Source organism: Penicillium robsamsonii (assembly GCF_028829455.1).
Source record: "Penicillium robsamsonii strain IBT 29466 chromosome Unknown utg000001l_segment0_segment0, whole genome shotgun sequence".
Classification (NCBI taxonomy): domain Eukaryota; kingdom Fungi; phylum Ascomycota; class Eurotiomycetes; order Eurotiales; family Aspergillaceae; genus Penicillium; species Penicillium robsamsonii.
The window spans coordinates 5,446,639-5,459,480 of NW_026643219.1; the positions used below are offsets into that span (position 1 = coordinate 5,446,639).

Sequence of the window (12,842 nt, forward strand, 5' to 3'; positions counted from 1 at the left end):
TATATTGTCAAGCCATGTATGTTGAAAGGTTGAAGTTGCCTGGGGTCGGGGATATCGGGCAAATGACGTTGCGGGAGCCAATCACGATGCTCTGGTATACAATTTTATACAAATTATATTCACCTACATAGTACAATTTATCAAAGCTTTGTAAGTCTACAGGCCTAGAGGTCTGAATCTCAGGGGCTAATTTAATATTATTCGTAAAAAGCCCAACCTCAAGCCAGTTCATCATCGTCTTCCATTCCCATGACACGTCGTTCAGCCAGATCGCGGATCTTGTCCTCTAAAACTCCACGTCCATAGCGCTGTGCAATCTTAGCGGCTGCCTCGAGCATTTTACCGTTGCGGTCCGTCATCAAGGCCACCAGCTCCAGCGCCTTCATACCACGCTCCTCGCCCTCTCTGCATTCAATGGCCAGCATCTGCAGCAAGTTCTTATCCAAGTCAAGCTCTCTCCGCGCCAAGTCAGAGCGCTGGCTTGCCGTCGAATTGGTTGACGAGAGAAGGTCGCGGAAGAGCGACAAAAGTACATTTCCACGGACGAATAATTCCTCGAAACGGGCACCCTCGGCTGCCGTGTCTTCGGATTCGCTGGAATCCTTCGGAGGAGCACTGGCAATCGGGATCTGGAAGTCGAATTCACTGAGCAGCGGCCGCGGGAAGTAAGGGTTCTTGTCACCACCCTTGAGAATGATACAGTGGAACTTGTCTTGTGCGACAGCCACTGGCCAGTATGTTTCTTCTTTCCGCCCTCCCGCGAGACGTGCCATTTGCTTCGTGTCTAGGAGTGGTACCCATCGGGCTTGGCCGGGTGTGCGCCAGTGTTGCAGAACTAGTAGGACGCCAGTCGAGTCATAGATACAAGGATCCTAAGAAAATGGTCAATTCCATATTTTCAACTCTTCTGCTTTGATGGAGCATACCCCATTATCGGAGAAGAAAACACTCTGCAGTGAAGCGCCTTCTGGAAGGGCGACAGTATCTTCGTTCTGGCAGATCTCGTCGCGCTTGACATTCTCCACCGTGTATCGTAAGGTCGTATGGCCATCAATCCCTATAGGGCCGTTTCCGATACTCATAATGTAGTCGCGCCAGGCCGCACAAGTCACGGCTTGGCTCTTCTGTCGATACACCCTGAAAGGTGTTCCAAAAAGAGTGTACACTCGAACATAGTCCTTTGATGTCAGAGCGACAATGTATGAATCGCTGAGTGCCAGAGCTGACAACGAGAGTTAGAAGGATGATTACATTGAGTATAGTCTTTTGAAGTCTTACCTTGAATTTGCTCCCCCTCAGGCAATTCAGTCCGCCAGTCGGCTCGCGCAGTCCACGTCTCATGTGGTCGGTAAAAGATAGTGGCCGGACTACCATCCGAAGGGTTATTGGCAAAAAGTGTTCCGTTATCATCTATACCTGATCAGCCAAAATCCCAACAAAAAGAAAAAAGCAAGATGAGGGGAAAACTCACTCAGACAAGCCTTGTCATACATATATGGATCAGTGAAGTGGAAGTCTCGATGAGCTTCTCGGTCATAGAATTCCACAGTAACAGTGTGATGTGTCTCCTGGTCCACCGTCCAGACAGCTCCCGTCAAGTTCAGGCCTGGCCAAGTTAGTAAATTCACATAATTGAAGTCGGAACAAGAACATACAGAGATATCTTCTACTCCCGGCCCAGGGTGTGCTACCGGGTTGAAGAGGCTGATGGGCCTTGGGCTTCTCGAAGTCCGAGTAAAGGCGCTTGTTACTAGTACCGCCGAGATCATCGAGATGATCGTGTGGCCGCTTGCCATACGGATTTAGCTCCTCATCGGCATAACCAGCCCCATCATCATCCTCGACGAAATCCATCATCTGGTCATCGCCAATAGAAATATCACCCAGCGAGTCTGGACTTCCCTTTCTCGCCGCTCGTTGGATGGCCTCCTTGGATCGCTCCGCCAGTGTGGTACGCCCAACATTGTTGGAGATCTCGCCCAGCGGTCCAGGCAAGATAGGAGCAGCCTGCAGCGGTTTCTGCAACAAAGACGCGTGATCCTTCGGCACAAAGTTATCGTAGATGAAAAGCTCTCCGTCTGAAGTTGTGAATGAAAGCGAGTTGTTGACCGGGTGCCATGATAGATTCATGACATTTCCAAAGTTGTACCGCTGCAAGATCTTTTGCGTCTTTGCTTCCCAGAGCACAATATATCCATCTGCTGCTGCAGATGCCAGAAGAGATCCGTTCGGGGCCCAGCTCAAGGCCGTAATGTCGCCGGTATGACCGCCAGCAAATGTCTTCTCTTTCTTCCACTCCGAGGTTGAGTAGATAGAGATATCTCTGGTTGCTTCCGCAGATGCGAATGCAGTACCATCGGGATGCCACACTGCTCTTGATGTCGCCTCGGCATCTGGCTCTAGTCGTTGAATCACTCCATCGAGTTTGCGGACCAACTCCGGCTCCTCTTCGTGCATGGAGTATATATAGAGAATACCATCCGTTCCAGATACTGTCGCATATCGGCCACTGGGATCGAATGTGACATGCTTCGTTCCCTTGGACTGTTCCCGAAGATACTTGACCTGCGTCATGTCATCGACTTTCACGATCTTGACTGTGAGCTCACTAGTCCACCAATGTCAGCCCATCCAACCCCCTGTCTAAGACTTTCCCTGTGGTACTTACTCGCTTGCTACCGCAATCCATTCCCCGTCTCTCGTAACTGCAATATCCCTGACCGGCAAAGCGCATCGTACAAGCAAGTTTTGCATCTTGCCCGACATAATATCGTACTTCCAGACTGTTCCATCCTCGGCACCCATGATGAAAGACCGATTCTAGCAACCCTGTCAGTTCCTCTGGCGGATCCTGGGTCTTATGTTCCAACATACCGTTGCACCAATTCCAAAATGCGCGTCAACACCTTCGTCGATGGTCTTGGGCTCTCCATCTTCGCCGACTGTGTAGATACGAATTGCGGAGTTAGAGCCACCAGTAATGATCCGTCGTCCGTCAGGTGTGTATGCCAGTATCGTTGTGCCAGGTGTGTCTATGTGAAAGCCGCGTTATCAACTATTGTAGTCTCCCCAGATCATCAGCGTGACTTACGGGCTGGGCGCCCCCGCGGGCGAAGAGGGTCGAAGCTCATTGCAAATGAGACCTGGCGTAGATAATTCAATCAATTTGCAACTAGAAAGTCTGGAGCATCGTTCGATCTTAATCTGGTGGATCGCAAATGGCCAGGGATCTACAAGGTCAGACGCGTTCGCGTTACGCGCCTTAATTGATTTAACCCGATCAGGTAATAAGGTAGGGCTCAGGGCACAGGGCAAGGGCCCCTTTGTCCAGACATTCGATGGATCAAACTTCATATCGTTTAGTATTATTGAATTTTTCATCTGAAGTAGATTCTACGTGCTAGCACCTCCAGCTGTTAAAAAATCAAAGTCTGCCCCCTCCTGCGCTTGGTTCACCGATCGCTCATACAATCCGCAATAACCTCTCCTCTGCTTTCTTGCCTGTGTCTCTCCTGCAAGACTTTGTCTACGTTTCTCAATTCGAGTCTGCAATACTGCCTCCGAAACTTCCAAGTGCAACCTCCTAGTCTCGATATCGCAAATAATCAAGTCACCAGTCTCCACCACGCCAAATGGCGACTCTGGCAGCGCAGCTTCAGGCGAGATATGGAGGATAATGGTTCCGCCCGCGGTCCCCGACATTCGACCATCTGAAAGTCGTAACATATCCTTGACTCCTGATTCTGCTAGCTTCTTTGGAATCGGTATAAGACCAGCCTCTGGCATACCGGGGTTGCCAACCGGACCAATGTTTTTCAGGACCAGCACACTATCCTTCGTCACGACTAGGTTTGGGTCATCGATTCGCTGAGCAAGGTCGGCTGAATTCTCGAACACTACAGCCGGTCCAATGTGGGAGAGTAAGTGCAGATACTTTGACGCCGAGGTTTTGAGGACCGCTCCATCTGGAGCAAGATTGCCACGCAGAACAGCCAGGGATGATGAGGGAAACAAAGGGTCCGACATTGGCCGAATAATTTGCTGCGCAAAGGAAAGCCGTTTGGATTGGGACGCATTGAGAACCTCACCCAATGTTTGCCCAGTAATTGTCACTGCAGATAAATGGAGCAGGGGTCGAAGCTCCTGCAACAGCGCCATCATGCCTCCTGCATTGTGGAAGTCATTCATATAGTTATCCCCACTCGGCTTGAGATCAATCAACAGCGGAGTTTTGCGGCCAATCTCCTCAATGGTATCTAAAGTGATGACTCCCTGCAGTTCTGGATGCCTATTTGCAATAGCCAGCAGATGAACAACGGCATTTGTCGAGCCGCCAATGGCCTGGAGCACTGTGATGGCATTCCAAAACGATTCCTTCTTCAGGATTTCTTGTGGCTTTCTCTTCGACTTTGCAATTTCAACTGCATTTGCCCCAGTCTCCTCGGCAATCCGCAGTCTCGCGGATGATACTGCTGGTGCAGTTGCTCCCCGAAGTGGCATCATTCCCAACGCAGCGGTTACACAAGCCATTGTACTAGCAGTTCCCATGACACCACACGTCCCTATCTGAATGAGCGAATATTGTGATTAGCGAAGTAAATGGCCCTGGATCTGATGACATCGCATCTGTACATACCGTTGGGGCAAGCTCTTCGTTAATAGCCGAGATTTCCTCAATATCAATCTCACCCGCTCGAAAAGCGGCCCAGTTGTTTCGGCAGTCAGTACAGGCCCCAATACGTTGACCACGGTGGCTCCCTGGCATCATTGGACCAGTGATCAGTGGTAGAATTGGCTTGTTGGCAGAGATGCCACCCATCAACTGAGCGGGAACGGTTTTATCACACCCTAGATCCTGTCAGCGGCTATTCCCACATACTAGGAAACCAATTCTAAAATATGACGATTGGAACTCACCCCCGATCATTATACAAGCATCCAACGGCTGGGCTCGGATCATCTCCTCCGTATCCATGCTCATAAGATTCCGCAAGAACATGCTGGTTGGATGCGAGAATGACTCGGCAACACTAATGGTAGGAAATTCTATTGCCAGTCCTCCATTGAGTTGCACGCCGCGCTTGGTAGCCTCAATGAGCTGGGGCACATTGGCATGGCAGGGATTGAACCCTGAGAAAGTGTTGATAATACCCACGATTGGACGCGAAAGCGCATCTTCTGAATATCCGAGTGCCTTGATAAAAACTTTTCGAAGAAAGAGAGAGAAATGGGCATCTCCATAGGATGTTAGACCTTGGCGAAGCCCAGATGTGGATGTAATTGGGGTTGTGAGATCGTAGTCCCTGTTAGGATCTTGTTCCATTTTATCTTGTTTTCGATTTGAATTTCCCCAGACTACCAAGGAACTGTATGTCTATTAAAATATCAGGCAACTTATATATTCCCCTCTTAGTGGATGGTGTCATCGGTGCATGGCCGATCCGGATAATAATCCGAGCCGAGGGAGTATTTGCGTATAAAAATGAAATTTACAAGGCTCTTTCTGTAGTAAGATGTCATTCCAAATGCTCCAATACAATCTATACCCTCAACTTCATCTTCACTCGCAGCTCCTTGGTCGGTCGGAAAGCACCCCAGCTATTCTTGTGCCCTGGAACTGAGAGGAATTTACCACTTGTGGGCTCAATCTCCCACAAGGCCACAATGCCAGCAGTGAAAGTCAAGATAGCTCGCTCTGTGAAGCCATTATTTGTCGAACCATACAACCCATCTGCAAAGGGAGCAAGAATGTTTGAATTAACCCGCTGTTTTCCCGTTGTAGGATCAGTCACGAGGAATCGTAGGGGATCATACTGCTCCGGGTTTGAGAAGTATTGAGCGTCATGATGATAGGCACCATGGGGCACAATAAATCCCTCGCCCTTTGCAATTTTGTATGTACGGGGCTCAGTCAGACCATAGGCGGCTTCTTCTGCCGACTCGGAAAGTGTCACATCGGACGCCAGCTTCTTGAATGAGATTCCTGCCGAATGGAGACGCACAGTCTCATAGTAACACGCTTGGAACAATGGACAAGATGAGAGCACTTTTTCGATATCCAGAGAGAGACGAGGAGGTTCATCGAAGGGAAAGCCTGTTTCCTCGCGAGTTGGTCTGGAAGCTACCACGTAAGGAGAAATTTCTTTGCGGACTTGATCAAGAAGTGAAGGTTCGGCAAAGAGATGAGTAACTGTCCAAAAGGTAATCTTGGTTGTATGTTCAATCAGATCATAATATAGGGACAAGTGCCCTGCAGCACTGGCGCCTGGAGATAGCTCCAATTTGCGGAAAGTTCGCATCCTATCTTTGACCAGTTCAGAGACATCGTCAAGATCACGCAGTTCAATGCCAGCGTCAATCCCATCGTCCCAGGCAGTAAAAGCTCGATGAAAGATTGAAAAGATATGGCGAAGCCGATCACTCGCCGCATGCCCTGCTGAAGCCGCTGGATGCGGGGCCCAGCGAGGAATGCCAGCGAACAATGTCACAAAGCAATCGTCGATCCTTCCAAGGTCTTCAGAGAGATTAGGGAAATTTTCCACAAACGCCTCCCCCATCAGGAAAGTAGAAGTGACATGACCAATAAAATTGCTTATGAGCGCAAACAAATTGGCCTCGCAGACTGTCTGGTCCCCTTCATGGGGAACTTCGACTCCACTGATTCCACGCTCCCAAGGGTATTGGTCGACAATACTCCGACAAAAGCTCACCAGATTGGGCATGTCACGCTGCACCAGCCGGATAATAGCAGATGAAGCTTCAGTGACAAAGGTCTCTTCGTTGAGAATGGTGGAAGCCTTGTCGCTAACTCCTTGGTTCCGATCCAAATCCAAGTTGGAGATGAGGCTGCGGTCGCCAAAGACGTTTTGCAGAACCTGATCGAGCACCTGGTTGGTTGGTGTGGCAGCTTTGGTAGAAAAAATAGTCTTCATCATAGATGGTGAAGTCACAGCATTGTGCTTCATACCGCGAAGGTAAATGCCAAAAACAGGCTCATTCATAGATTCCCTATAATATTATTAGCAGGTGCAGTATAATGGCGATATAGTAGAAAAACCAACCGAGTTCTAGTAAAGAAGGTGACATGATTCCATAATAAAGCAAGGCCATGTCCAATCCAGGGAAACCAATAAGGTGCTAGTCGCACCGTCTGTGATTTTGAAGGGTCTCGCTCACGTCGACTTTGAAGCCCTGAGATTATTCGGGTTGTAATGCATACGAACACCACAACAGCAAAAACTGTTGACCAGTTTATACCGAAATATTTTTCACGGGCAGCCTGTATAAGACGCAAAGCTTCGTACCTTTCCATTGTGATCGAATCAATATTGCCCAAAACAAACCCTACCAAGATAACACGGGTTTACAGCGCCAGCACCCACTCAAGGGCTCGAGATATGTAATGGGGTATAGCAGACAAATTGGGATGGATCAACTCCAGAGATTTTCAAAATTAATATATCCCAGGTGCAGGGTGAAGGGACACGATGGCGAATGGAGGCCCGGGTCTTTTTCTGGCTTACTAAGCTCGTTTGGTCTCAGCTTCCCCAGGGCTATTTTTGTTGATGATTCTTATTGATTTTTAATATTTTCAAAATAGTTAGATTGTGCTTTATTGTTATATTATGAAGGCCCTCAGATAATCATGTGAAGACTCTCGTGGTCGGATCAAACGATATCATGATTTGATTTGCGTTGATACTTCCCTGAGACCAACAACAGATCGAGATTCCATAATAAATTTGATATCGTAGAACAGGAGTTGAACAAAGAAAGGACGAGATTCAGTACCATAGTGCATTGGAGCATAGTATTTGACTTTCTGGGAATTACTTGAATTAAAGGCGATCATGTTCTAATGGAGTGATCTTGAGATGAGATTGATATGCAGTAGATAAAAGTTCAATTCTCCTTCTGCAAAGACTTCGACAAGGCAGCACTTTCACCTTCGTACTTGAGAATCTTCGATTGCGACCCGTGAACTTTGCGCAGAAGCCACTCGATCCGCGTCGTTAGCTCCCAGGGGTATTTGGGCAGCGACCCAAGGACTCGTAGCTCCTCCTCATACTTTGTAATATTTGAATTCTCGTTGCCGATGAGCTGTGAGAGAATTAACAGATCAAGGCGGCTCTGTAGGGTCTTGTTCGCAACTAGACGTTGGAAAGCAGCGTGATACACGGGTTTCCCCGGCTTAACGTATCGTGGGAATCCTTTGTCGGTTCCGATGGAGACGAGCTCTGCTTGCTCTAGTGCCCGGAGAGTGGCCTCGCCATTATCCTTGAATATATCCTCGAGGAGGACTTTGGTGTACAACAGGCTTCCATCCTTGGAGTTGGCGATGGATTTGATCAGGTGCCACGCCTGTTCACGGGTCCACTGAGGCGTAATCGACTCGGTTCCTAGAATGAATATCTTCAGAATCTCAGACGCTGATTGTTCGATAATACGGTTCATGGCAGCTATACAACGGTTAATAGAACTCCCGAGGTAAAGCAAAAGACAAAGTTACCTTCAGGGGTCTCCCCGGCCTCAATCCGATGGGCCATGAACTCCAAATCAGTAACTCGACCACCCAGCACCTTGATACAATAATCTAGGCCACGAAGTGTCTCTTTGCGCCTTGCATTCTGCTCATCGTCACTATTGCCTGCCTCTGCGTCCAGATGACTCAACACGAAACGACGGCCAACTTCGAGCGAGCAGTCACCCAAGGCAATTGTGCGGAACACTTGATTAGGCATGGCTTTACTCAATGGCTTTGCAAAAGAGGAGTCGGTAGTCAAGAAGACGACATGGGCGATGTTTGCAGACGTCAAACCAGCCGCCCATTCAGTAAGTTTGTCGAGCACGACGCTGTCGTCCGCGTCATAGACAAAGTTGTCAATTACAACAACAGGTCTCACTTCAGGATGGGCCTCTAGGTATTCATCGTCGGACATGTTGAAGTCTTTGTCGTCCTTTCGTCTACTTTCCAAGGCGACGCGCTTCATGGCGACACCAGTATTCTGCCAGATCTTGCTCAGCTGCGCATCTAGCGTCTCGGAGAAGCCGGCTTTGGTTCCAATCATTCCCTGTGCAGCAAGGTCAATGAAGCTGCTGATGCTGTTCATCCAAGAGAAAATCGGCCGGTAGCCGACCTGGGCAGCTGCTCGTGAGATCTTGGCTGTATCACCCCGAGCATCTTGAATTTGCTTGCAGTCAATGATGACCTTATACTTGTGCTCTTTCAGAGCTTGCTCCAAAACCAACTCGCGTTTCCCCGAGCCCCGTGGACCATGAATAACAATGAAGGTCTCCGCGGTCTCCGTTAACCAGGCTCGCAGTTGCACAATCTCTTTTTGCCGGTCTTCCCAGATAGCCGCTAGACCTCGCGGGTCCGACTTTCGCTTCCCAAATGAGAACATGCTCGCTTTGCTGGCCTGTTCGCGAACCCACTGCAGAACTGGATTCTCTCCGCTCTGGAACGACGACTTGATTTTGAGCGTAATGAAGAACGTGCGAATTGGATCGAATATAATGACCGTTATTGTAGCTAACAGAGCAGCTATAGCAGGGATCACTAGTCTCGGATGGTTCAAAATCCAATCCTTGATCATAAACAGCTTGATCTTGCGCTCGTAATTGATCCTAAACCTTGTACCGGACTTGCCACCCCCTCCTTCTTCGGAGACGATAAAGCCATGCATGCAGTTTCTTGCCATGACGGCGAACCGAGGGCGTTCGAATCGCAGTGTTGCATATCGTGGTTCGACCTTCGAATCTGAAGACTGTGTTTGGATGTCCAGAATCTTGCCATAAGGCCGGAACAGTGAGTATAGGGTCTCTTGGGTCAATTCGGCTGCTGAGTTATCTGGGGACGTTGGCAGGAATTCCACCTTTAGAGTCTGGCTTGGGATTCTATAGAGGTCTTCGATCCACGGCGTTCCGCGAACAAGGTCTGCATCGACTTTCAGGATCGGATTAAACCATGGGGTGATAGGATTGGTTCTCAGATGCTCCTTGATTGCATCCTGGATACTTTCGTTGCTGATGTCTGACTTGAGCGCATACTTCACGAACGCGCCTCCTTCTTTGTACCTCGTCACGACCTCTTTGATTTCCAGATCTAGTTCTTTGGGCAAAGCTCGTTGAACAATACGAGCCGGGTCAGCTGCTGCTAGTCCTGGATTGTTGACTCGTGCCAAAATTCCCTCGAGAGACTGAATATGGCTGAGGGGTCCCCGCAGCAGCCATTGTAATCGGTGCGGAAATATATCTAGAGCTAGTTAGCAGGTAAACATGATAGTTTCCGATGACTTGGCGCTCACTGTTGACATAAATAATGCCTTCGTTTTCTCCTACTGATATATGTCCCGATTTGATACTAGAAGATGTGGGTCGTATCGTAGAGCGTTCCCAAAGCGAAGGTCTCCACCCCCGAAACGCATTGGCGTTGATATGAGAGCGTGTGGGAGACCAAACGGCCAACGGGCCTTTTGATAGGGGCAGCATGCTCATTCTGGTGACAGACTCATACCGAATAGAAGAGGGAAGAAGCTTGGAAGAGCGATCAAGTTGTTTGATTAAAAGTGCCCGAATTAATGACGTCGGTTCGTGATTATCACCTGTTATCTGTATCACGTGATATGTGATTACCGCGAAAAAAAGATAACCTCGCGATTTCAAGGTGTCACGATAGAACCACCAATTCCTTCTACTTATAAAACAAAATGGGCTGGCTGTGGGGATCAAGTCATAAGGAACTTCCTAAGGATATTCCACCCACAATTCCTACGGAACCAGCAAAGCAGATTACACCATCGAAGACCTTGACCCCCGACGAACAAGCCGACTTGGAATTCAACCAAATCCTGGCCGATCTCAGAGCTGAGGATGCGTCTCTCTCAAAACGAACAGGTCTAACTCCTGATGGCAATTCGTTGCCAGAATCTCAAACACCTTCATCACCCATCTCTCCCGAATCCCTCTACCAAGATACCATGTCCTGCCGCAATGCCTTCGACTACGCCTTCTTCTGTCAGTCTTTTGGGGGCCAATTTGTGAATGTTTATCGATATGGAGAACTACGGTCATGCAGCGATCACTGGGATAATCTATGGCTGTGTATGAAAACACGGACTTGGCCGGATGATTTGCGCAGGAGAGAGATCCGAGACCACAACCGGAAGAAATCGATCAAGTATAAGACAGGCCCCAGCAGTGAGGATGTCTGGGATGTGCGGTTAGACCCAGCCAAAGAGTCATTCAAGGGAGATTTTGCCGCAATGTGGCAGGAGATGAAGGCCGAAGATGAAGCAGCGAAACAACAGGCGGAACAGGCGGTTTCATGATGTCCCTGGTGTCTCTGCTCCCTTCTTGTTACGATATGTATATATGCGCCTTTTGTTTCATTTACCCATGTATAATACGATACTCTCCATTTCCCCTTTGTATCAGCGTTTGTTCGATGGTCATATGGAGGACCCCACGGATCGCATATAGCGCTTTGAAGGTTGTTCTTGTTACCAATACTGTATAGTATTACATGCTCCGACTTTACTTTCTTAGATCTGCTCTAGATGGCCTCTATAACTATGCCCACAGTTTATAAAAAATTTACTGAAGGGAGATGATGATGCTGAAATTGATCGATTAGAGTAAAATGCTTCAAGAGATGCCGCACAAATGGCCTAAAAGTTGGAAGAAAATATTAGCAGAAATCTTAAAAGGTCTCAGCCCCCATAGACACAAGAGACATGTCTCGCGATATCAAAGTGGAAACCCCGAACTTACCTTATATCCTTTCATAGTAGTTTGGACTGGGAAGCTGTGAGTAGCCACCGTGCATATAAAGACTCAACTGCGGAGCAAGCTTGTAAGACCTATTTTAAAGAACAATTCGACAAGTTAGCATCCAGTAGTTCAATGGAAGACAGGTAACCAAGATGATATTCTCCAATTCTCTGGTTGTCCAAACGAGTCCTTCATTCTTTTATTATTCTTCGTCTTCCTCCCTTAGAGGCTGGAGCCGTGTGTTGATGTGATTCCTTACTCGATCCTCAATATCCGCTATCCTAGCATTGACAGAACTGCCACTGCCCGTGCTACGCTTAGAGGAGACCACACTAGCTACAGATAAAGGAGTGACCTTTGGTATGGCCACTGGCCCAATCCCCGGATCGGCATCGAGGTTCAAATTCTTGCTGAGTCTCTTTACCTTCGCGCTAGCGGGATGGTCAGCAGTGAGCTTGGCCATGGCAGCAGTGAGATCAGCGATATCAGGTGGGCCGGGCCCAACAGCTGGAGTAGAACGACCGCTCAATTCCCAACAGTGGGAGGTGGGAGGCCTAGCGTGACTTCCGGCCTCCGTGAAGTTCTTGTGCATCTTTGTTCGGAGGCTGGCCTCGACACTCCTACCACGCCCCGATACTCGACCATCATTATAGTGACGGATGGAACGTCGCTCCCCGTCAACCTCGCGGTCAGTGACGAAGCCGTTTGGATTGAGGTCGCTCGCGGCCTCGGTTGTCTTGACGGTTTCGTTGCCCATGTGTGTGATAGATAGGATACGTGCTGTGAAATAGGTCAGTTGGATTAGTTAGGATGGAATGGAATGGTCTGAAAAAGTAAGGGATATATATATAAGGACAGTTATATATTTTAGCTATCAAATTTAGTTATGTAAGTCTAACAAGGGGAAATAGCCAAAGAAAAGAAGCACAAAGACATTGTCGACTCTTCAGCTCTTTGTTCTTTAAGATAAAAGACAGAGATTTTCATTCAAATTTACAGACGAGATTGAAATAATGATGGAACATAGTTAGATTTGCAGAAAAGCTATGTACATCAGAAATAGAGAGATC

General features: G+C 48.3%; 6 protein-coding genes across 6 annotated transcripts; 1 reads left to right on the forward strand and 5 right to left on the reverse strand.

Moving 5' to 3' along the window:
• Window positions 1-218: 218 nt before the first annotated feature.
• N7447_002137 (WD40 repeat domain-containing protein) lies at window positions 219-3,131 on the reverse strand (the record flags this gene model as incomplete). Its single annotated transcript, XM_057226413.1, has 8 exons — window positions 219-872; window positions 927-1,222; window positions 1,279-1,410; window positions 1,472-1,606; window positions 1,656-2,608; window positions 2,669-2,820; window positions 2,875-3,032; window positions 3,092-3,131. 8 exons carry the CDS (start codon window positions 3,129-3,131, stop codon window positions 219-221), a joined length of 2,520 nt encoding a protein of 839 aa, XP_057090429.1.
• Window positions 3,132-3,393: 262 nt separating this feature from the next.
• ilv3C (putative dihydroxy-acid dehydratase) lies at window positions 3,394-5,323 on the reverse strand (the record flags this gene model as incomplete). Its single annotated transcript, XM_057226414.1, has 3 exons — window positions 3,394-4,566; window positions 4,637-4,848; window positions 4,918-5,323. The coding sequence occupies 3 exons, from the start codon at window positions 5,321-5,323 to the stop codon at window positions 3,394-3,396; spliced, it is 1,791 nt and encodes a 596-aa protein (XP_057090430.1).
• A 217-nt stretch (window positions 5,324-5,540) lies between these two features.
• Window positions 5,541-6,932, reverse strand: N7447_002139 (Cytochrome P450; the record flags this gene model as incomplete). Its single annotated transcript, XM_057226415.1, has 1 exon — window positions 5,541-6,932. One exon carries the CDS (start codon window positions 6,930-6,932, stop codon window positions 5,541-5,543), a length of 1,392 nt encoding a protein of 463 aa, XP_057090431.1.
• A 970-nt stretch (window positions 6,933-7,902) lies between these two features.
• Window positions 7,903-10,497, reverse strand: yme2 (uncharacterized protein; the record flags this gene model as incomplete). The annotated part of the gene is made up of 3 exons (XM_057226416.1): window positions 7,903-8,459; window positions 8,510-10,255; window positions 10,308-10,497. 3 exons carry the CDS (start codon window positions 10,495-10,497, stop codon window positions 7,903-7,905), a joined length of 2,493 nt encoding a protein of 830 aa, XP_057090432.1.
• Window positions 10,498-10,709: 212 nt separating this feature from the next.
• Window positions 10,710-11,330, forward strand: N7447_002141 (EMI1 family protein; the record flags this gene model as incomplete). The annotated part of the gene is made up of 1 exon (XM_057226417.1): window positions 10,710-11,330. One exon carries the CDS (start codon window positions 10,710-10,712, stop codon window positions 11,328-11,330), a length of 621 nt encoding a protein of 206 aa, XP_057090433.1.
• A 644-nt stretch (window positions 11,331-11,974) lies between these two features.
• N7447_002142 (uncharacterized protein) lies at window positions 11,975-12,529 on the reverse strand (the record flags this gene model as incomplete). Its single annotated transcript, XM_057226418.1, has 1 exon — window positions 11,975-12,529. The coding sequence occupies one exon, from the start codon at window positions 12,527-12,529 to the stop codon at window positions 11,975-11,977; it is 555 nt and encodes a 184-aa protein (XP_057090434.1).
• Window positions 12,530-12,842: the final 313 nt, after the last annotated feature.